The following is a 24,905-nucleotide window of genomic DNA, read 5'->3' on the forward strand; positions in this document are numbered from 1 at the left end:
TTGCAGTTTGTATACCGGTCCTGTTATGAATCCGAATGGCACTTTATTGACCTAAACTTATGTGAATCCTCTTATGTTGCAAAAGATTTGATCCATCAGAAAAGCAGCGGCCGCACTGGGAACACGCGTACGGTCTCTCTCCCGTGTGGATGCGCTGGTGTTTCACAAGGTTGAATCTCTGCGTGAATCGCTTCCCACATTCTGCGCAACTGTACGGTTTCTCGCCAGAGTGAATCCGCTGATGCCTAACAAGAGTAAAACTTCGGGCAAAACTTCTCCCGCACTCCGGGCATGAAAATGGCCTCTCCCCGGTGTGAGTCCTCTTATGTGACAGGAGACCTGACCTCTGATGAAAGGATTTCCCACTGTAACTATGAAACAGTTTGTCCTCGGTGTGAAATCGCTGGTGGGCGGTAAGAGCCAATCTGGAGCCGAAACGCACTCCGCAAACCGAGCATCTATACAGATTACTGGCGCTATGGGTTTGCTGGTGGGTGACGAGGGCTGAATGATTAGGGAAACATTGCTGACACTCCGAGCACTGATGAGTCTTCTCAGGATAGTGCGAGGAGGCGTGCGGACCTGTTGGGGACAAAAGTACTAAGATAAACCCTCTATACATCAGCGGATGGGTCGCTGCATCACGTGTGAGACATTCTGTGTAGTTATACATATGTACCATATAGACAGCAGATATTACATATATTCAGTATCATATACAAATGTTCCTTAACAGTTATCCCTGTCATCCCCACATAACATTGGAATTAGCCTAGAACGGTCATTTAATCTGTTTTAAAACGTAAAGGGACTGTTACACTGACATTGTCACTCCATTCACCCCAGCATGATGGAAGCAGCCATCTTTCTTTTTACACTACTACAATGTTGCTGAATCTGTCTCCCCCCTCACTGGCAATAAGGGGGAAATAACAGGAGGAAGGGGATGGGGCAGATATAGGAAGGAGTGGTGTAAAATGATGTTATATGGACGTCCACAGTTACATTACATTATTAGGTGGGATTATATTTCGGGCACTGCACCCACCTATACATGTAAGCAGCGCCTGTCTGTCACCCTGCCCTATCTCTCTGATTATCAGACCCAGCTCTGGGACATGTAATAGTCACAGTGATGTCAGTAGTATGACGCAGCGCGGGATGATACTACTACGGGAGGTGCGGCCGCTGCAAATCCCACCAAGCACCGTCTAACAGCGCCAATGTGAGCCAATAGCCATAAGGTGCCTTTCAGGGTTCCCCCATATAATAAATATGGCAGTAAGACAGCTTTGATCAGTGACGCCAGGCAGTGTAATCCGTAGTTATATTTGGATGGCATCCATCACGCCCTTCCATCACGACCACTCTGCTAAGCGATACACAATCAGCGAGGCCTGATGTGAGCCTGGTCTTCTGCTAAATCCACTTAGAGGCTCCTCCTGACACCTAGTAATAGTCAGATACCCTTACTGTACTCCTTGTAACAAGACTGCGAAGGGCTGGGTAATAATCATTTTATTTATATAGCGCTTTTCTCCCGTAGGACTCAGAGTCGCTGTAATTCCTGTAATATGATACGCACTGAATGAATAGAGCCATCTGGGGTGCACTGCATAGGTTATGTCTGGGAGGTTGTGCAAGTAGCAGAAGTATAACATCCAGGCGGAGAGAAGAGAGAAAAAATAAATAATGAGAAGCTGAATACTAAGGTATAAAAGGCCGTATAAAAAGAACGGTGACAGCATTCTAAATTAAAACCATGTTAAAGTTAATGAAAAATAAAAATAGTAGACTGCATAAAGCCACATGCGCCTAGCGTCGCCCTCGCCCGAGTGTGCGGTCTTGTCGCATCCAGCAGTTTGTGGAGTGCGATTTGGCCGCAGCATGAGACAGCCCCCGAACCCAGTCTCAGGGGAGTTGAATTAAAGGTGGAGGGGCAGCATTCCTGAGCTGTAGAGTCCAAAGTCCAAATCCAGTTCTAGCGCCATGCTTCAGATGACATGCTTAAGATGCAGGCTAAGCAGCTTTGGAATGTTGCCAGCAACCTGAGGTGCCAGGATGGCTCACTCTGGCACCTTGTCTCGCCATGACACCACCAGGCTCCTTCACTGGCATCTGTAACTGCTCTGGGTGGTGTGTGTAACTGCTGCAGAACATCTTTGCTGGTGACTATGGTTGGTTTCTCCTGATCGCATACTGAGGACTACTGGGGAGCGGGCAGAGCATCCAGTCTGGGCTCTGTGTTCAATGCAGAACAGCCAGGAGGCAGATTTAAGGGCCGTCTCTTATCTGTGGGTCACAGGATGGTAGGAGGTATAGGTGTCATACAGGAAAGAAGCAGGTTCTACAGGAAGAGTAATATTGCTCAACAGTAACTCTTAAATGAGCTGTAACACATCACTGCTATATGCGTCTACCTTCTCTAATCGAGGCCAATTCTCTCCATCATCCCTCAACAAAATAAACACCCATTTACCCAGGTATTGCACCTCTGAGATCCCCATCTTGCAACTGCCTGCCTTACTTGTCTGACCTGCTCTAGATGGTGTCATGTAGTCTTACTGAAAATGGCAATGATGTTCAACACGGACAAGGAAAGGCCTTCATACCCTTCCTTCCAGTCACTGGCCCTGCGCTGGAAGGTGGCTGGTGCCATCTGTATCCCAAACGTTATATCCTTGAATTGGTATATGCTGAATCGGGTGATATAGGCTGATATAGTTTTATGGGCTGAATCGGGTGATGTAGTGGTATAGGCTGAATCGGGTGATGTAGTGGTATAGGCTGAATCGGGTGATGTAGTGGTATAGGCTGAATCGGGTGATGTAGTGGTATAGGCTGAATCGGGTGATATAGTGGTATAGGCTGAATCGGGTTATATAAGCTGAGTCGGGTGATATAGCGGTATAGGCTGAATTGGGTGATATAGGCTGATATAGTGGCATAGGCTGAATCGGGTGATATAGGCTGGTATAGGCTGAATTGGGTGATATAGGCTGATATAGTGGCATGGGCTGAATCGAGTGGTATAGGCTGATATAGTGGTATAGGCTGAATCGGGTGATATAGGCTGGTATAGGCTGATTCGGGTGATATAGGCTGATATAGTGGTATAGGCTGAATCGGGTGATATAGGCTGGTATAGGCAGAATCGGGTGGTATAGGCTGAATCGGGTGATATAGGCTGGTATAGGCTGATTCGGGTGATATAGGCTGATATAGTGGTATAGGCTGAATTGGGTGATATAGGCTGGTATAGGCTGAATCGGGTGATATAGGCTGATATAGTGGCATAGACTGAATCGGCTGATATAGGCTGAATCGGGTGATATAGGCTGATATAGTGGTATAGGCTGGTATAGTGGCATAGACTGAATCGAGTGATATATGCTGGTATTGTGGTATAGGCTGAATCGGCTGATATAGGCTGAATCGGGTGATATAGGCTGATATAGTGATATAGGCTGAATCGGGTGATATAGGCTGATATAGTGGTGTAGGCTGAATTGGGTGGTATAGGCTGATATAGTGGTATAGGCTGAATCAGGTGATATAGGCAGATATAGTGGCATAGGCTGAATCGGGTGATATAGGCTGATATAGTGGTATAGACTGAATCGGCTGATATAGGCTGGTATAGTGGCATAGACTGAATCGGCTGATATAGGCTGGTATAGTGGCATAGACTGAATCGGCTGATATAGGCTGGTATAGTGGCATAGACTGAATCGGCTGATATAGGCTGGTATAGTGGCATAGACTGAATCGGCTGATATAGGCTGAATTGGGTGATATATGCTGATATAGTGCCAATACCACTAACTCAAGTCAAGTGTGGGGAAATACACGTCTATGGCAGCATGAATACATGGAAGAGGACAGGCGTCAGACATGGGTACACATGGGACTATGAATCCGGGACTCACATGCGTGTGGCCTCACCGCAGCCCTATTTACGTCATTCTGAGGGCATGTCCAGTGCTCCCCGGGCTGTCCCCAGGCTCACACCACTCACGTGTGCATGCCATCTATTCACCTTCTTCTCTGCACAATAATGGTCACAATCAATAAAACTGCATGCACTTTATTCTCCTAGAGCTCTCCACCTACACAGTGACACCGCAGCGCACCTTTCCTAAACTAGGTATAATAACACAGTGACACTGCAGCGCCCCTTTCCTAAACTAGGTATAATAACACAGTGACACTGCAGCGCACCTTTCCTAAACAAGGTATAATAACACAGTGACACTGCAGCGCCCCTTTCCTAAACTAGGTATAATAACACAGTGACACTGCAGCGCCCCTTTCCTAAACTAGGTATAATAACACAGTGACACTGCAGCGCCCCTTTCCTAAACTAGGTATAATAACACAGTGACACCGCAGCGCACCTTTCCTAAACTAGGTATAATAACACAGTGACACCGCAGCGCCCCTTTCCTAAACTAGGTATAATAACACAGTGACACTGCAGCGCCCCTTTCCTAAACTAGGTATAATAACACAGTGACACTGCAGCGCCCCTTTCCTAAACTAGGTATAATAACACAGTGACACTGCAGCGCACCTTTCCTAAACTAGGTATAATAACACAGTGACACTGCAGCGCCCCTTTCCTAAACTAGGTATAATAACACAGTGACACCGCAGCGCACCTTTCCTAAACTAGGTATAATAACACAGTGACACCGCAGCGCACCTTTCCTAAACTAGGTATAATAACACAGTGACACTGCAGCGCACCTTTCCTAAACTAGGTATAATAACACAGTGACACTGCAGCGCACCTTTCCTAAACTAGGTATAATAACACAGTGACACTTCAGCGCCCCTTTCCTAAACTAGATATAATAACACAGTGACACTTCAGCGCACCTTTCCTACACTAGGTATAATAAACACAGTGACACTGCAGCACCCCTTTCCTAAACTAGGTATAACACAGTGACACTGCAGCGCATCTTTCCTAAACTAGGTATAATAACACAGTGACACCGCAGCGCACCTTTCCTAAACTAGGTATAATAACACAGTGACACCACAGCGCACCTTTCCTAAACTAGGTATAATAACACAGTGACACTGCAGCGCCCCTTTCCTAAACTAGGTATAATAACACAGTGACACTGCAGCGCCCCTTTCCTAAACTAGGTATAATAACACAGTGACACCGCAGCGCACCTTTCCTAAACTAGGTATAATAACACAGTGACACCGCAGCGCACCTTTCCTAAACTAGGTATAATAACACAGTGACACTGCAGCGCACCTTTCCTAACCTAGGTATAATAACACAGTGACACTGCAGCGCCCCTTTCCTAAACTAGGTATAATAACACAGTGACACTGCAGCGCCCCTTTCCTAAACTAGGTATAATAACACAGTGACACTGCAGCGCACCTTTCCTAAACTAGGTATAATAACACAGTGACACTGCAGCGCACCTTTCCTAAACTAGGTATAATAACACAGTGACACTTCAGCGCCCCTTTCCTAAACTAGATATAATAACACAGTGACACTTCAGCGCACCTTTCCTACACTAGGTATAATAAACACAGTGACACTGCAGCACCCCTTTCCTAAACTAGGTATAACACAGTGACACTGCAGCGCACCTTTCCTAAACTAGGTATAATAACACAGTGACACCGCAGCGCACCTTTCCTAAACTAGGTATAATAACACAGTGACACCGCAGCGCACCTTTCCTAAACTAGGTATAATAACACAGTGACACTGCAGCGCCCCTTTCCTAAACTAGGTATAATAACACAGTGACACTGCAGCGCCCCTTTCCTAAACTAGGTATAATAACACAGTGACACCGCAGCGCACCTTTCCTAAACTAGGTATAATAACACAGTGACACCGCAGCGCACCTTTCCTAAACTAGGTATAATAACATAGTGACACCGCAGCGCACCTTTCCTAAACTTGGTATAATAACACAGTGACACCGCAGCGCACCTTTCCTAAACTAGGTATAACACAGTGACACCGCAGCGCACCTTTCCTAAACTAGGTATAATAACACAGTGACACCGCAGCGCACCTTTCCTAAACTAGGTATAATAACAGTGATACCGCAGCGCCCCTTTCCTAAACTAGGTATAATAACACAGTGACACCGCAGCACACCTTTCCTAAACTAGGTATAATAACACAGTCAGTACAACACATCCCCTTTAGTGATATGAACAAGATACCATCGCCCTCTATTAACCTTCTCTCTATCCCTAAACCTCAGGTATAGGTTATTACAAATACTGTTACTGTAAGGTTAATATATATATATATATATATATAGTCCCAATGCACTCTTCACTGTGCACAAAACAAATAAATGCAGGTGCCCTCAAACAAAACTGAAATTTGAGCCAGAGCAGATATATTTACCAAGCGGGGGGCATCTCGTTTCCTGAACCAGCACTGAGTTCCGCCACTTGATAAATATATATATATATATATATATATATATGTCTTCGGGACGGATTCAGAGTTGAACACTTTTGCCATCGCTGTTACATCTTTGTATGCAGTTACTGTGCGAAAACATGCAATGGTCGCAGCCGCCTGGATTTGCATTGAGACGCTCACCGCCGTCTTTGCAAATTCAAGTGTCTGCGTACAAAGCATCGGACACACATCCTTTGATAATAGGCTTTCTGAGGAGCCCAATGGTCGTGCAAAATGGCAGCGGGAGCTAAGATGCCGAAGCCGTGTTTCCTGCATACAGGAACACAGTAGCAGTCTGCGACACTCCCTGAGAATGGCCACGGTAGGCCTGGAGCTGGTCCTGTGACATCAGTCGCAGTGCCCTTAAAACCGCAGCATGACTGAAATGCCGCAGGCTTCTGGGGGCAGCAATGCGGAGCGTTCCCAGAAAACGAAAAGGCGTGTCGGTACCATTTTACTGGGCGTACTAAAGCCAGTGGCCCCATCCTCGGACACAGTTTCACTGGCCCTGGTAACAAATTTCTGCCGGACATCCTGAGTAACCTGAGGGTCACGCAGTGGAGCCGAAGCTGCTCAACTGGACGTAGCAGCGCATCAAATTAGCCGGAAGTGGGTGTTTATTCCATAAGGCAGCTTTTGAATGCAGTCGCTGCATACAAAGGCGCAGCGGCGTTGTCTTTAAGGTCCATCCCAGACATTAATCTATGCGCAATTTTAATAGCGGCCCCTTTGATGATATTTTATAGGAGGCTGGCAATCTTCAGTGTGACGCCTCTAAAGGCCAAAACCAGTTCCGTTATTATGTTATTACGCTAAACCTTCAGTGCACTTTACACAGAAATTTATAAACAGACAAAACAAATCATGAACATAATCAGTTTACATGTGGAGTACATTAAATAGAACAATATGTGGCGTTTTATCTGATTAGTAAAACATACACAGTTAACTATATCATATGATTATTTTATACTTGCGCTGGCCGGACAATTCGCGTTATTAGTCCCTTCCCCCTCCTCACGGATCCGCAGATTGCCTGTATTATTCTCCCCATTCTGTACACTTCACTAGGAAATGGGTGGGCGGGATGTGAGAGGGGTACTTACTCTTCCGGAAGTGCACGGGTACCTGAAACATTGGGAGCCTCCCGCAGGTTCCAGGAGAGTATGCAAGTATGGTTTATATGCTTTAGTAAATTACTATGCAGAGCTCCTAATCACAGGCTAAACCTCCACTTCATGGACAGTAGTAGCAACAGCAAGATCGGCAGGAGATAGGTATAACTAACCAAACACTACAGAGAACTTGTCATTCCACGATTCCTCATGAATTAATTAGGTAACATCTCATTTTTACTGATACGGCTCATAAAATGGCTGCCGTGCCTCAGCAATGTCACTGGTATCTAGTGAACGAATAGTCTGCGCTGTCATGGTTATTAGCTGAGCCAAGAAAATGGCTGCCGTGCCTCAGCAATGTCACTGGTTTCTAGTGAACGAATAGTCTGCGCTGTCATGGTTATTAGCTGAGCCAAGAAAATGGCTGCCATGCCTCAGCAATGTCACTGGTATCTAGTGAACGAATAGTCTGCGTTGTCATGGTTATTAGCTGAGCCAAGAAAATGGCTGCCATGCCTCAGCAATGTCACTGGTTTCTAGTGAACGAATAGTCTGCGCTGTCATGGTTATTAGCTCAGCCAAGAAAATGGCTGCTGAGCCTCAGCAATGTCACTGGTATCTAGTGAACGAATAGTCTGCGTTGTCATGGTTATTAGCTGAGCCAAGAAAATGGCTGCCATGCCTCAGCAATGTCACTGGTTTCTAGTGAACGAATAGTCTGCGCTGTCATGGTTATTAGCTCAGCCAAGAAAATGGCTGCTGAGCCTCAGCAATGTCACTGGTATCTAGTGAACGAATGGTCTGCGTTGTCATGGTTATTAGCTCAGCCCAGAAAATGGCTGCCATGCCTCAGCAATGTCACTGGTTTCTAGTGAACGAATAGTCTGCGCTGTCATGGTTATTAGCTCAGCCAAGAAAATGGCTGCTGAGCCTCAGCAATGTCACTGGTATCTAGTGAACGAATGGTCTGCGTTGTCATGGTTATTAGCTCAGCCCAGAAAATGGCTGCCATGCCTCAGCAATGTCACTGGTATCTAGTGAACGAATGGTCTGCGTTGTCATGGTTATTAGCTGAGCCAAGAAAATGGCTGCTGAGCCTCAGCAATGTCACTGGTATCTAGTGAACGAATAGTCTGCGTTGTCATGGTTATTAGCTGAGCCAAGAAAATGGCTGCCATGCCTCAGCAATGTCACTGGTTTCTAGTGAACGAATAGTCTGCGCTGTCATGGTTATTAGCTCAGCCAAGAAAATGGCTGCTGAGCCTCAGCAATGTCACTGGTATCTAGTGAACGAATGGTCTGCGTTGTCATGGTTATTAGCTCAGCCCAGAAAATGGCTGCCATGCCTCAGCAATGTCACTGGTATCTAGTGAACGAATGGTCTGCGTTGTCATGGTTATTAGCTGAGCCCAGAAAATGGCTGCTGAGCCTCAGCAATGTCACTGGTTTCTAGTGAACGAATAGTCTGCGTTGTCATGGTTATTAGCTGAGCCCAGAAAATGGCTGCCACGCCTCAGCAATGTCACTGGTATCTAGTGAACGAATGGTCTGCGTTGTCATGGTTATTAGCTCAGCCAAGAAAATGGCTGCCACGCCTCAGCAATGTCACTGGTATCTAGTGAACGAATGGTCTGCGTTGTCATGGTTATTAGCTCAGCCCAGAAAATGGCTGCTGAGCCTCAGCAATGTCACTGGTTTCTAGTGAACGAATAGTCTGAGTTGTCATGGTTATTAGCTCAGCCCTGAAAATGGCTGCCCGGCCATGCCTCAGCAATGTCACTGGTTTTAGCATACGGCATACCTCCCAACTGTCCCGCTTTTCTGGGACTGTCCCACCTGGGGGCCGCAGTCTCCCGCGGTGGGGGGGGGGAGCATACACCGCTGCTCTGCATAGCAAAGCAGCGGGTATGCAGAGCGAGAATATTCACAGTACGGGGGGGGGGAAAGCCTGGGGGCAGCTCAGCATCTCGGAGATGCTGGGCACGCCCCTTAGTGATGTAAACGGGGGCCTGCCGTTAGGACATGTCCCCTTTTCGGGCGCCCGCGGAAGTCCGGAAGTCCCGAATCCTCCTCGACAAATGTTGGGAGGTATGGAGTATGGATAGGTTGTGTTGTCATTGTTACGATCCGCTACCAGGATTTCTGACAGCCTTAGCAGTTTCTAGTCCTGGCTGTTGCTAGGCAGCAGGGAAGCTGTCAGTATTGTGGAAGCATTCAGCTGCAGCCAGTCTGCAATCTAGATCTGTGTGTTTGCAGCTCAACTGTGTTGCAATTAGGAGGATGGTGGCATTGGTACCTCTTCCTGTTATATTGCATTCACTCCCAGCATTCCCTGCCGGTGATAGCTTATACCTTGTTTTGCTGCCTGGTCTGTTCCGTGTGTATCGTTCTTCTGGTCTCCTGCCTCTGCATATGCCCAGCCATGTCTTTTCCCAGTTTACTACTTTCTTGTGGAACTTTAATTATTGTTTCTACCAACTGCAAGTGAATATCTGCCTTGCACACCTATGCTGACACAGTGAATATCATCTCTGCTGTAGTGTTTCTGCTAATACAAATACCTGCCTTGCACAAGTGTGTGTGTGTGTATATATATATATATATATATATATATGCTGTGTTGGATTCTGTGCCGTTGCTACAAGTCTTGCTGTGTGGATTATTATGGCTGTCTGCTAATTCACCTGTTTGCTATCCAGACTAACTGTCCTGCAATTAACCCTGTGGATGCTAATTCTGATTCTGACCTTGTAAAGTATCTGTATCTACTCCAGCCAATATCCTGTGATCACCCTTGTATTGTATAAGCCCCTACTGCCTGAGCTTATGTCCTGGTGGCCGCCTAAGTACCAGTGAGTGTATTCAACACTATGGGAACAACGGGTGGTTGTTATAGGGAGAAGATCTCAGCAGGAGGCTCTAGGGGTCTTTTTACATATACAGGGGTGTTTCATAACAGTCATGGTTATTAGCTGAGCCCAGAAAATGGCTGCCGTGCCTCAGCAATGTCACTGGTTTCTAGTGGACGGATAGGCTGCTTTGTCACGGTTAATAGCTCAGCCTACAAAATGGCTGCCACCACTGTGTACCTGTAGCACACAAAGCATAGAAGCATCATAAAAAAAGGAATGTTTTTTTTTATCTTAAATGCATTAATTCCAATGTTGTAATACATTAGTTATACGTTACACAACATGTTATGGGCGGGATGTACTAAGCATCGCAAAATGCGGTTCATTACTGCGGTATGTACCAAGAATATTGCAAATGACAGCTCTCCCGATAAGAGCTGCCCTTAGAGATGGCCCCAGACAGAGGGGTTTCCGGGTTTAATACCCAGAAGTCTCTCTGGCGTCCTTCTGTGCATGTGCAAGGGGAAACGTCCCGATAAGAAGCCCATAGGCTTATATTGGGTAACACTACCTGAAGGTGGCATTACCCATCGGGACGAAGCACCTGAGTGCTTAGTACCATTTGGGGAATGCGGTAAGTTTTACCACATTTTTGCCTTTAGTACATCCTATGGCTCAATAACAAATGTATAAAAGTGGAAATGCGGCGGTCTGATGTCACCTGGCTACTTTTGCACAACTGCACATTGATTTTATTGGCAGGAGAATGGATGTCAGCTGACATGGAGGTGTCTGAGGGGGTGGGAGGAGTTGGGTGGATAAATAAGGGGTGTTGCATGGCAGACACAAGTTATACACATTAGAGCACCCGTTATTCAGCCACAGAGAAAAATAAGATTTAGTTTGCAGAAAGGGATTATTTCAATGAATTAAATTTGAAAATAAAGTGTATTATAAGTGGCATTCCAGTGAGCTACTGAAGGGTCAAATAGGGGGAGGGGCTACTGAAGGGTAAAATAGGGGGAGGGGCTACTGAAGGTTCAAATACAGGGAGGGCGCAACAAGGAGCACAGGTTTTCTTCCTAACAAAAGGACTTGATTCTCCTCCCTCCTCATTTGAAAACCCCACTGCAGTTGAACCAATGTAAACAATATACAAACAAGTGAGAAACATAACAAAGACAGCACCAATATATAAGACAAACCAAGTATTTAAGGAGCAAAATATAAAAGTTTAAATGAAATAAGAGGGTGCCACTATAATGGTAGTAGTCCTGACCACGAGGTGGTATTTTTATTCTTTTCCACCATGTATGACTGTTCCTCACCTAGTACACAAGAGAGGTCAGGATTTCCCCCCAGAGTGAATTATCTGATGTCGAACAAGATTTGAGCTCTGAGAAAAGCAGCGGCCACACTGAGAGCACACGAACGGTCTCTCCCCGGTGTGAATGCGGTGATGCTTTACAAGGTTGCAGCTTTGGGTAAAACGCTTGCCACACTCCATGCACTTAAACGGTTTCTCGCCAGAGTGTATCCTCCAGTGCCTAACAAAAGTAGATCTTTTCTCAAAGCATCTGCCACACTCCGGGCATGAATATGGACTTTCCCCAGTGTGAGTCCTTTTATGTGACAGAAGATGTGACCTCTGGTGCACAGATTTCCCACTATAAGAGCGATGAAGCATTTTGTCCTCAGTGTGTGATTGCTGGTGGGTGGTAAGAGCCAATCTGGAGCTGAAAAGCACTCCGCAAACCGAGCATCTATACAGATTACTGGCGCTATGAATTTGCTGGTGGGTGACGAGGTCTGAATGATTAAGGAAACATTGCTGACACTCCGAGCACTGATGCGTCTTCTCAGGATAGTGCGAGGAGGCGTGCGGACCTGTTGGGGACAAAAGTACTAAGATAAATCCTCCATGTATCACCGGAAGGGTCGCGTCAGCATGTGCGATAAACTTTGCTCTCTATCCTACGGAATTGTCACTTAGAAGTTAACCCAGTCATTCCCAAATCCAACTGTCTAATTTACTGTGTAATAAAAACTGGAACGACGGAAGGAACCACCCACTGTTTTACACTACTAGAATATTGCGGAGTCTGTCTACCCCCCTCAATGGCATAAAAATATCACTAGATAAGGTAGACAAAACCAAGAATAAAGGGACGGGACGTAGCAATAATAATATAAGTAATTGTGGGTCAGAACAGATGTTAGAGGGATGTCCATATGTCAATTTTTTATTATTCTAATAACACGACCACCAATATCTGTAATTACTCCCTGTTTGGGGCTCGGTTGTCCCCAGGTAGTGGTGCTTGATGATGGCCGACTGTGTGTTTGACGGCATGGAGGAAACATGAGAAGACACCTATCCAAAGCTTTCTCACTCATCTCTAGATAGATTCCCCCGGCAACTGGGATAACAGAAGTCAGCAAGAAGCCTGGTCAGGCACCGGTGAGAGGTATTATATATGGAAAAAGAGTCAATAAGAGGAGTTTCTAGTCGCTTAAATATAAAAATATTCTACTCAAGTGGCAGAAGCACCTTCCAACACCTCCAGTGTGGGTCATACGACACACGTGGCCTTCCTATTTGGCATCCCTCTTCAAACAAATACATGCAGAGGCCTCAGCTGACAATCTTTACATGGACTGTGCCTATAACAGCTTAGAGGATCTTTAGATGATCCCACCAAGGATGTGATCACCCGTCTCCATCACTATTACACATCTCGCAGGTAAAACTTATAATAAGGGAGTGGAGCTCAGGCATTGCTCAGCCTGGCATAACTATCGTAACATTAATCAAGATCTGGAGGTAACCTCTATATGATTGATATAGTGCCCCTGACTGAGTCTTGGCAACATATCAGCCAATGTGATTGGCCTAAAAGAACCTAAAAAAACCTTTTAAACACTAGTGACTGCAGAGTTCCTAATCCTGGTAAGTATCCATCACCAACTCAGTTTGACTTTCTACTCCAAACACCCATCAAACCAGATTTCTTCTAAAACTGTTTTAATATTTTCCATTTGGTGTAAAAGTGTGTGATGCTTGGTGGTGTTACATCCGAAGACCGATAAATGCTCTGTGATCCTGAACAGTTACAAGAAAGTGTTCTCCCTCCACAAAATTCATGGCCTGCACAACTCCTGGAGAACCAAGCACAAGTACGCTAAAGACCTCACCCACTACTCAGACCCCAAAAAGTGTATTCATACAAAGATATGAATTTACTTTTTTCTAACCACCAAATTACCCAATGCCAGTATCACTCGGAAGTCTTATTGGGCGACAGTGTCACCAAAAGACAAACTCCTTGGACTTTGCCAAGTAACACAATTCTCTACTTTTGAATCAAGCTCATACACCAAAGATAGTCAATACTGTGAAGGAATTTTTCTACTTAAATACATCAGAGGATTTACCCCCATCGTAATTTGGGAGGCTAACAACGCCATCGTATATGGTAGGCTGGGCTTGGAGTAATAATACCAAAATGAAAACTGCTACTTTAGAAGGTAAAGTTCTTGAGCTGACAATGACACACTAACGAAACCCCCGCAGTTTAGTGTATCGTACGAAGGTTGTCCTAAAGGGACTATTAAAATTACTCGTCGGAAAATGTCACAAAAGACGCGTATCCACTACACGATAAATTGGACGATTTGAATGATAACTATATAGTTATAGTTCATCATTCGCAATATCGTCCAATGGATATGCCGTCAACGGCCAACGATGCATGCTCCCGCTGGTCATTGATCATTGATGATATATTTCATTGCCCGTACTTGCAGGGCAACCTGGCGATATTGCCAGGTTCTGCAAGTTCTGGGATGAGGGAGGGTGCAGTCACTGAACGATATCGTCAACGACATCGTTCAGTGTGTATGCTCAATGTTGTTAACGACAGGGTTCACACTTAACGATATCACTCATGGAGCATATCGTTGAGTGGATATGCGGCTTTAGTTCTTGAATTGGTTGGAGCAAGGTTCCATGACAAAGGGACAAGAATTGCCTCTTTCCTCCAAAATTGCATTCACTGCGTCAAGAACAATCAATACACGGTAGCAGAATAGAGGTTTGACACTCCTTTTACAATTCCGCAACATCCTCCAAAATGCCCCCACCAACATTCCCACCAATGATAACTACATGCAATCAGACACCTTCATCCCCTTGTCTCAAGTTGGAAGTTACAGCAAAGAAGTATCCCCTTGCCATAAAACCCTTCAAGTCCCCCCATCCGCTCCTGATCCATAGGGATTCACAGCATAACACTATATATAAAATTCCCAGGTATTCTAATATCTTGTTTAAAGCCTTCCTAACATCCAGCCTCCATGACAGCAAAGCTTTTTGCTATTCCAAAGCCTAGTAACTATCTCTATCATGCTCAAGCCCCCAAACAATATCCTTATTGAATATTGACCTGAACCTACTTGCAAAGTTTCTTGCGATGATACTGAGGCAACATTCAATATGGAGATTGGTCGGTAGTTTGAGTATTGATTAGTTCCAGACTAGTTTTGTCCCTGGACGTCAGATAGTCAGGCCTGGGAGTGCACTTGCAAAACATTCCCTCTGCTCTGACACCTTTGGTTTCTGCAGCATGGTTATCGAGAAACAGGTTGGTAAATTACCTCGCCATCCTGGGTACCTAGCCTGAAGTCACTGAATTACAATTGTGCCTACACAAAACAAGAAACCCACTTTCATAAGGACCGAAAAATCTGCCATTTGTACCTCCTTCAATTGGCTCATAACAATTTACTCATCCTCCTCTGTGTTATGTGGAGGTAACTCTAACACACATTTTGGACTTGTTTGAAACGGACTCCAATGTGGGCCGGTGTCAGCAAATCACAGCCCAAGTTACTAGCACCACGTCCCCCACCGATGCTTACTCTTTAATACCTGTCCCCGATGTCTCGAAACACAATCAAAAGCTCATAATAGTATATCACCGGTATCCTCGTGTATCACCAGTGTCCTCGTGTATCACCAGTATTCTCATGTATTACTAGTATCCTTATATATCACCAGTATCCTCATATCACCAGTATCCACAGAGATTCATCGGGCTCGTTTCTGAAAATGTGGGATTAGTGGATAAATCATTTTGTAGCACCCTCGTTATTTTCACCCATATTATTCTGTTCATCAGCTTTGCACCTCCATAGAAATCTCTGCCGCGCATTGTCCATAGTCTTCTGTCTACGGGAAGCAGCGCATACATGTGATGTCCCAGATGATCAGGACTCATTGACCATCGGTGATCACCCTGTCAATAGATAATCTGATCTCCATCTATGCACTGCATGGATTACGGAGCATGGAATAAGTGATCATCCACTTTGGTCGAGGTACCCATCAGCCAATCAGAATGTGACGTGAGCTGCAGCTCCGCCTCCGCATGCCAGCACAGGATGCTGTGGAGCTGGAGGTCACACTGCGCACTGCAGGAAGACGGGCATCAGCAGTGGTATGGCGCAGTTTGGCAGGGACTGTACTGTGATCGCCTTGCCACACACCGCCTGTTGTCTCGCCTTAGTAATGATTCCAGATCTAAATATCGAAGCCACACCTCTACTATCTGAAACAATTGTACGGTCAGGTCGCCTAAACCAAATTGCAGGAAGAATTATGGTAAAATAAAACCCCCTTTTCTTCTTCTTGTGTGTGCTAGTTCCTCATTGGTGCATCAGTAATAAAAGTGTTCTACAGACGTTCAAAAATTCATAATTACCGTATATGATGTAGACAAAAATAATGCAACAATGCAGGTGTTTCGTTTGTTTTAAAGAATGTATTTTTATTGTTTATACGTTTATAAACGGTAAGAAACGGTGACTTTCACACAATTCATTCCACCCAAAACCCCTACTCCAGAACACACGTACAATTCTTAATATAACTGCCATTACAATAATGGTGACAGGTATTGGGAATACAGAATAGTTTGTGTGCGGCACTGGACAGTTTACTAAACCTTGTTAAGTGCCCCCCACCCAGCTGAAATAAATCCCCACCCCTGTTCTTCCTGCAGGACACGGATCAGGGATGTTTCAATCCACATGAACAGAGCAGCTGACACAGAGATAAAGGTGAACGTTGGCCTTTTGCAAATACCAGGGAGGACACGTACATGTATTAAAATGCGCTATGTGCAGAGGGCAGGTCAGCTCTATCGCGGTGTCTCTGTGTCCAAACCTGATTTGGTGATTATGCGCTTTACAGAAAAGGAAAACGATTTATCAGAGCAATTTACACAGTAATTTGTAAGACCCCAACAGGTCATCAAAATAATTAGCTTACATGTTTAGTACAAGTTACATAGACGTACAAAGAGTTGAATTTTGTGTATCCTCGCTTGTATGTTATTATCAAGCATGTCTGGTCACAGGCTAATCTTCTACATCAGTGGTGTCAAACTCTGGCCCTCCAGCTGCAGTGGAACTACACATCCCAGCATGCAGTACCACAGTTTTGCTATTAGGGCATGCTAAAAGTGTGGCAGGGCATGCTGGGATATGTAGTCCCACAAAAGCTGAAGGGCCAGAGTTTGACACCACTGCTCTACATGGACAGTGATAGCAACACTAACACCTGCAGGTTATAGCGGAAACACATTCTACAGCAGACTTCTCATCGACAAAGACAGTGGATGCTGCCATTTCTGGGCTGAAGCAACATTTATGGAGATGCACCATATAGATTTCCTAGAAACGAGTGACATCACTGGCTCCTAGTGAGCCAATAGGCTGCCTTGTCAAGCACAAAATGGCTGCCACCACCGTGTATCCGGTGATGTGGAGCCTTTTAAATCAGAAATATTAAGATAAATGGGAGAAGACACATTAAAAGTGTCATTCCCAGCGTTACAGGAGAGAGGACTTGATTTTTTTACCTCATGAAATGGTGGAAAATCAGTCCTCATTCATTATTACTCATAAGTGTATTTTGCACCTTCCAGTGAAACTTTGGAAAAGCGCATTTCTAGGGGATGATGCAACCAACACATGAAACACATAAAAGTGACAGATGTAACAAACAGAACCGATGTCGCTTCACTTTCATAGCAAATTTAAGCCGAGAAGTAATTTAGGAGAAAAATTAAAAGAAAATGTACATGAAGTGAGAGGAAGCTCCTAATCTTGAAGGGTTGAAGTTGCCAAAAGGATAAATGAAAAGGAGCCGACTAGATGGGCCAAGTGGTTCTTATCTGCCATCAAATTCTATGTTTCTATCTTTTACAGTACCCATTACGTGGATTTTAAGATGGATCCGTAATTCGACACAGGTACTTTTACATGCGCAATTTCCCAAACCATACGTGCACCTTAAATTGCAATCCGTGGACACCATTTTTCAGTTTGTGAACAAGGCTCATTATGTATCTGAATGGCGGCTCATTCACCTAGATCCAGACGCTTTACCTCCGGTGTGAATTCTCAGATGTCGACCAAGATTGGAGCTATCAGCGAAACTGCGGCCACACTGAGAGCACACGAACGGCCTCTCCCCGGTGTGGGTGCGGTGATGCTTGACAAGATGGGCTCGTTGGACAAAATTCTTGCCACATTTAGTGCAATGAAATGGTTTCTCGCCAGAGTGAATCCGCTGATGCGTAACAAGGGTATATCTGTCCGCAAAGCATCTCCCACACTCCGGGCAGGAAAATGGACTCTCCCCGGTGTGAATTCTTTTATGGTACAGGAGACGTGACCTCAGATGAAAGGATTTCCCGCAATAACAACAATTAAACAATTTGTCCACTGTGTGAGCTTGACGGTGGGTGGTAAGAGCCAATATGGAGCCGAAACGCACTCCGCAAATGGAGCATCTATACAGATTACTGGCGCTATGGGTTTGCTGGTGGGTGACGAGGGCTGAATGATTAGGGAAACATTGCTGACACTCCGAGCACTGATGCGTCTTCTCAGGATAGTGCGAGGAGGCGTGCGGACCTGTTGGGGACAAAAGTACTAAGATAAACCCTCTATACATCAGCGGATGGGTCGCTGCATCACATGTGAGACATTATGTGTAGTTATACATATGTACCATTCAGACTTCACGTCTTACACAATATGGAATTGTTGCTTAAAAAATAGTCCTGTCATTCCTACATAACATTGGAGCCTCTCTGGGACAGTCTAGTTTAGTGTGTATTAGAAATATAAATGGACTGTTGTACAGCACCATGGAAGGAGCCATTTTTCTCTTTACACTAATACAACGCTGCTGAGTGTGTCTCCTCTGCTCACTGGAGTGGAAAACAACAAGACGATGGGGCCGGGACAGATTAGAAAAGTATAGAATAAAATGCAAGTAATTCTGGGAGAGAACAGATGTTGGATGGGTGTCCACAATTCATCTTCTATATCGAATCCCAACGCGTCAAGTGAATAATTATGATAATGCACCAACCAAAACCTTAGACTGTCAGGTCTGAGTCTCAGTTCACTGTGCACCAGGTGATCAGACACTGCGCACGATTCAGACCCAGACGCTATTTGCGGCCGCTCACTCTCAAAAAGGGGCCGGATATTTAAATTGAGCGCTCGCTCTTTGAGGTGTGAGGACGCCTCTATGTCTGTGCGAGCGTCCGCTAAATGCGCTCGCTATTTTTTCAAGTCGCCCCTTTGCCGTTCGCAAATCACGTCATCTCCTGTTTTTATTAGATTAATCGGGAACATCGAACGGCATCTGAAATGCTCACAGCGCTTGAGGTAGGAATTAATACCCGTAATCACTGCGAGCAGTTCAGGCTAAAAGACAACCAAGTGACGTGGTCGATGACGCTCCTTTGCTAATTATGCACTCCCATTAAATGCCCTTTTGACCGTTGGGCACGCCTGCGTTCTCACAACCACTCCCCCGTTTTCAAGTACCTTCCCCTGTTACCACCCACAAACGGCACATTCTGTCACTCAAAATAGAAGCCCCTCTGTGTTTTACGAGCGCACGATTTCCGACCGCAATGACTGGTTTGCTCACGCGCATTGCGTACCATATGCATGCACAGTTGTGCTACCATCGCTCAGAGCGAGCGTGCGAACGCTTACAAGCGGGTCTGAATCAGGCCCACTGTTCCTCCTGCCCTATCTTTCTGATTATCAGTACCAGTACAGTCATAGCGTTTGGGCTGTGAATATGGGGTACGGCGGCAGTGTGACGCAGCGCTGGGTTATGGGGCTGTGCGCTGCTTACAGGCATGGAGGAAATGTATCCTGTACACAGCTCCCTGATTCAGGGTTATATAGATTCCCCTGGAATACGGATTCCTTGTCCATCACTGCTGGGATATAAATAGTCTGCACCTTTATACTGTCCCCCATCTAAACTCGAAAGGATAAGAGTCTAATCCATAATCAGCCGCACAGACAGCACAGTAACCTTGCAGGACTACAAACAGGTTTATTGCCAGCTGGTACATGATATACAGTGAGTATTATTGTGATAATTACTATAACAATACATTATTCTAAATGCCGCACAAAGCCAGGCATAACCAAAATACACAGTGATATTCTGGCCGCAGGATACGGCTTCATTTTATTTTGACCAGAGCAAATTAAATAATAGCTCTCAAAGAAATAACCTGTACCTATAAGGGACAAGGGCAGCTGTTGTCAGACTACACATCCCAGCATGCCTTGACACCGTTTTAGCATGCCCTAACAACAAAACTGTGACGTGGCATGCTGGGATGTGTAGTTCCAAAACAGCTGGAGGGGTGCATTCTGAAGTTTCCCAAACTCCACCATTACAGTTCAGGTTTTAAGGATATCCAATCATGAGCAGAGGTGTCTTAATTAGTACCTCAGCGAATTTGATTTAACCATCTGGACTCCATAACAGATATTCTTAAAACCTGGACTGTAATGGTGGCGTTTGGAAAACACTGTTCTAGGGACTAGATTCACTAACCAGCAGCGACTTTCAACCCAATGGGTTTAAAACGGCAAGAGAAATAAAAATGGTTAACCGGGCTTACTCACCATTTATTAATACAGTTTTAAACCTATTAGTCAGAGCCGCCGATGATCGGTGGATTTAAAAACACGCTGGTTAGTAAATTTACCCCCAGGAGTCACCATTACTGGGGACTTATAAGGTAGAAGAATACGTGAAGCAATGGGGAGAGTCACTCAGAAAGACTTAAGGCCATAACGCTTTGGGCAGAGGAGGGAAACACTGTACATAAGAAGAGAAGAATTACACAATAGGGAGTATATTTACTAAAGTGCGGGTTTTTAGATGTGGAGATGTTGCCCATAGCAACCAATCAGAATCTAGCTATTTTTTATAGGAGGTGCTACATACATTTTAAGTAGAATCTGATTGGTTGCTATGGACGACTGTCAGTCAGTAGGTTTAGGAGAATTCTGAGGAAATACAGCTCCATGTAAAAGGGAAAAAAAACAGGGAGCAGTCATTATACTATAAGCAATATGACAATAAGGTGCTTGATCAGGGAATACCAGGAAGGAATCCTATTGATCAGGGAATGTCAGGAAAGAATCCTATTGATCAGGGAATGTCAGGAAAGAATCCTATTGATCAGGGAATGCCAGGAAGGAATCCTATTGATCAGGGAATGCCAGGAAGGAATGCTATTGATCAGGGAATGCCAGGAAGGAATCCTATTGATCAGGGAATGCCAGGAAGGAATCCTATTGATCAGGGAATGCCAGGAAGGAATCCTATTGATCAGGGAATGCCAGGAAGGAATCCTATTGATCAGGGAATGTCAGGAAAGAATCCTATTGATCAGGGAATGCCAGGAAGGAATCCTATTGATCAGGGAATGCCAGGAAGGAATCCTATTGATCAGGGAATGCCAGGAAGGAATCCTATTGATCAGGGAATGCCAGGAAGGAATGCTATTGATCAGGGAATGCCAGGAAGGAATCCTATTGATCAGGGAATGCCAGGAAGGAAACCTATTGATCAGGGAATGCCAGGAAGGAGTCCTATTGATCAGGGAATGGCAGGAAGCAAATCCTATTGATCAGGGAATGCCAGGAAGGAATCCTATTGATCAGTGCACTTTACACGGTAATTTGGAAGCAGAACAAAACAATTCAACAACATTATTGGTTTAAATGCTGAGTCAAATGAAGGAGAGTGTATATTGCGTATTATCAGAATAGGAAAACGTATAGAGTGCGGACTATATCATAATATCATATTTATCCTGCGTATCCGTATAATAAGAAATGGTCCATGTAAGGACCCTCAGAGCCGTCTTTGAGGCACCCGTCCCTCGCCCAGGGATGAATTCATGGTTCTGTTACAATATTTTCTTTTTTGGATAATGTAGTGAAAAATAAAATGGCCGCCGAGACCCTCGGGGCACATGTGCTAGTTATGAATGAGCTGGCCTGCGCCTAGGCTTCCCGTATCTTCCTCCAGCCCTGTACACACTGCAGGTGACTCTGGCAATTCCTAGGTTACCTGACACTAAACTCTACATTACAGCAACACAAACCTTATGTATTTGCAGTGGGAAGCTGGGGGGGGGGGGATTTCTCAACGCAGAATAATGGTTTGAATCTGTCGGTTATAATTAAATCTGTTATTAATAGAGAGGGGATCTCTAAAGTTTAACCATCCTTATGACAACAGCTCAAAAGTTACTGCAGGATTATTTTTGAATGATTTCTTAAGACATCAATCTATTTTAACAATGGATAATGAATTTTTAATAGTGTAACAAGATAATGTACAGCACGACACACAGAGGTTTAAAGCATATTTGAACAAAATATAAAAATAAGAGCTAGGGAACGTACGCAGTTTTGGAGCTTAGCGGCAAGACATCCACATCCAAACTGTTAAACATTCCACTTTAATAGGCATTATATGGTATTAGATCTCAGATGTTGGAATTAGCTTCAGCAAATTATGTTTTGTGACATCAATCATCCACATGCAAGTATAAAATTTCATATCACGTGATGGGATTAAATGAATAGGAGAGAACACGCTTAAACTGTCGTTCCCAGCATTGGGCGTGAGCACAGTCCTTTCCGATCAGCAAGAGGAGTCCATTCCTTTAGCTCCGCTGAAATGGCAGCCACAGAGATGCAGCCCTGACTAACTGAGAAACCACGTGACATGTCGCCCCTTCACAATGCTCAAATGTGCCCCATGCCCCCCACACATCCGCCAGCCGTGCCCACATGCCCCCCACATCCGCCAGCCCCGCCCACATGCCCCACCACACATCCGCCAGCCCCGCCCACATTCCACCAGACTGCTGACAGACGGAGACTCCACCACCCACTGTCACTGATTATAGTGGTGGGATGATGGCCTTTGATGTAAGGGTGACAGTATACGGTATATCATAGGACGGGGATACACTGCCTGCACGAGCGCCCCCTTGTGTGAGATTTACCTCCTACCCCTGAGAAAGAGGGGGGAAGGTACAATGATTGATGTTCCTCCTTGCTCTGCCTCTACTATTGGCGATTATCCCGAATCCATCCACAACCGATTCACAGGATCAGATGGCGCCAGGATCTGCGGCAGCCGGCCCCTCTCATCTTGTATATTGTACCTCTTCCCTGATGACAGTCCTCAATGTTATCAATACAAGCACATAAAAGGTGACACATGAAACAGAGACCGTTCTAGGGTCATTCACTCTCATAATATCAGAAGAGTCAAAAACTGGTAGCAGGTGGGACTTCCAAGCGATATTTCTATTGTATGCACTAGGCGTATTTTTAGGTGGGTCCGTAACTGGAAACAGCCCCTTTGCAAGTCTTGCATTCTGTTGAAAAAGAAGTCTGGTTGCAGCTTGCATACGAGTCTTATTATGTAAGTGACGGGCAGTTTATTCACCTACACGGGCATGAACCTTCTTATGATGCCAAAGATTTGAGCTGTCAGAAAAACTACGGCCACACTGGGAACAAACGAACGGCCTCTCCCCGGTGTGAATGCGCTGATGCTTGACAAGGCTGGATCTCTGGACAAAACATTTGCCGCATTCTGAGCACTTAAACGGTTTCTCACCAGAGTGAATCCGCTGATGCATAATAAGGGCAGATCTGCTGGCAAAGCATCTCCTGCACTCCGGGCATGAAAATGGACTCTCCCCGGTGTGAATTCTTCTATGGTACAGGAGACGTGATCTCTGATGAAAGGATTTCCCGCAGTAAGAGCAGTGAAACAGTTTGTCCTCTGTGTGAAGCGACTGGTGGGCGATAAGAGCCAATCTGGAACTGAAACGCACTCCGCAAACCGAGCATCTATACAGATTACTGGCGCTATGGGTTTGCTGGTGGGTGACGAGGGCTGAATGATTAGGGAAACATTGCTGACACTCCGAGCACTGATGCGTCTTCTCAGGATAGTGCGAGGAGGCGTGCGGACCTGTTGGGGACAAAAGTACTAAGATAAACCCTCTATACATTAGCGGAAGGGTCGCGTCATCATGTGTGATATATTATACATATGTACAACTCAGGCTTTACACAATTTCATGAGGAACGGTTCTTTATATTGACCCCCACATTCCCACATAACATTGGAGTTTGTACTGAACGGTCTAGTTTAGGGTGTATTAAAATACTAAAAAGGAGTGTAGTAATTACATTGTCGTTTTATTCAGAAGCCATCTTTCTTTTTCCACTACTAGAATGTTACTGAATCTGTCTCCTCCCCTCATTAAGGGGAGAACACCATGAAGATGGGGCCGGGACAGAACTAGAAAAGTATAGAATAAAATGGAGATAATTCTGGGACAGAAGAGAGGTTAGATTACATTATTATATGTAACCTGGCCAGGGAATACCTCTGATATTACACCCAGCTCTATATTAGGCTACCACCTGTTTGGGGTCTGGTTTGCACCAGGCGGTGGGGAGTAGAAACTGTTCCTCCTCCTGCCCTGTATTAGGAATCACCAGTCCCAGCACCGTCATAGCGTTTGGGCTGTGAATACGGGTGACGGCGGCAGTGTGACGCAGCGCTGGTCTATGGTGGGCCGTGTGCTGCTTACAGGCATGGAGGAAATGTGTTCTGTCCACAGCTCCCGGATTCAGGGTTATACAGATTCCCCTGGTAACAGAGCAAACAGATCCTACATAACGCCTGGTCACAGGGGAGAGGTATTATATACGGGGGGGAGTCAGTAGGATGAGTGACAGTCACTGAGTATTATAATAGAACAGAAACATCACTACTATGGAAGATTTGGTGATGCCAGTTACAGTTACCGGGGTGAATACTGACTCCTCACCCATCACTGCTGGGACATAGATAGTCTGCACCTTTATACTGTGCCCATCTACAACTGTACAGGATAAGAGTCTAATCCATAATCAGCCACAGACAGAGCACAGTAACCCGGCAGGAGCACATACAGGTGTATGGTCACTAAGCACAGCTGGTACATGATATACAGTGATCACTATCAGAGGACATTACTGGGG

The 24,905-nt window shown here is 45.2% G+C and overlaps 2 protein-coding genes across 2 annotated transcripts; both read right to left on the reverse strand.

Moving 5' to 3' along the window:
* Positions 1-30: 30 nt before the first annotated feature.
* LOC148450954 (uncharacterized) lies at positions 31-13,904 on the reverse strand. Its single transcript, XM_088462461.1, has 3 exons — positions 13,872-13,904; positions 11,801-12,405; positions 31-596 (listed from the first exon to the last, which is right to left on the reverse strand). Exons 1-3 carry the CDS (start codon positions 13,902-13,904, stop codon positions 44-46), a joined length of 1,191 nt encoding a protein of 396 aa, XP_088318587.1. The 3' UTR covers positions 31-43.
* Positions 13,905-16,283: 2,379 nt separating this feature from the next.
* LOC148450955 (uncharacterized) lies at positions 16,284-23,884 on the reverse strand. Its single transcript, XM_088462485.1, has 2 exons — positions 23,311-23,884; positions 16,284-18,419 (listed from the first exon to the last, which is right to left on the reverse strand). Exons 1-2 carry the CDS (start codon positions 23,882-23,884, stop codon positions 17,866-17,868), a joined length of 1,128 nt encoding a protein of 375 aa, XP_088318611.1. The 3' UTR covers positions 16,284-17,865.
* Between the last annotated feature and the right edge of the window lie 1,021 nt (positions 23,885-24,905).

Source organism: Taudactylus pleione, unplaced genomic scaffold (assembly GCF_031769625.1).
Source record: "Taudactylus pleione unplaced genomic scaffold, aTauple2 ptg001248l, whole genome shotgun sequence".
Taxonomy (NCBI): Eukaryota; Metazoa; Chordata; class Amphibia; order Anura; family Myobatrachidae; genus Taudactylus; species Taudactylus pleione.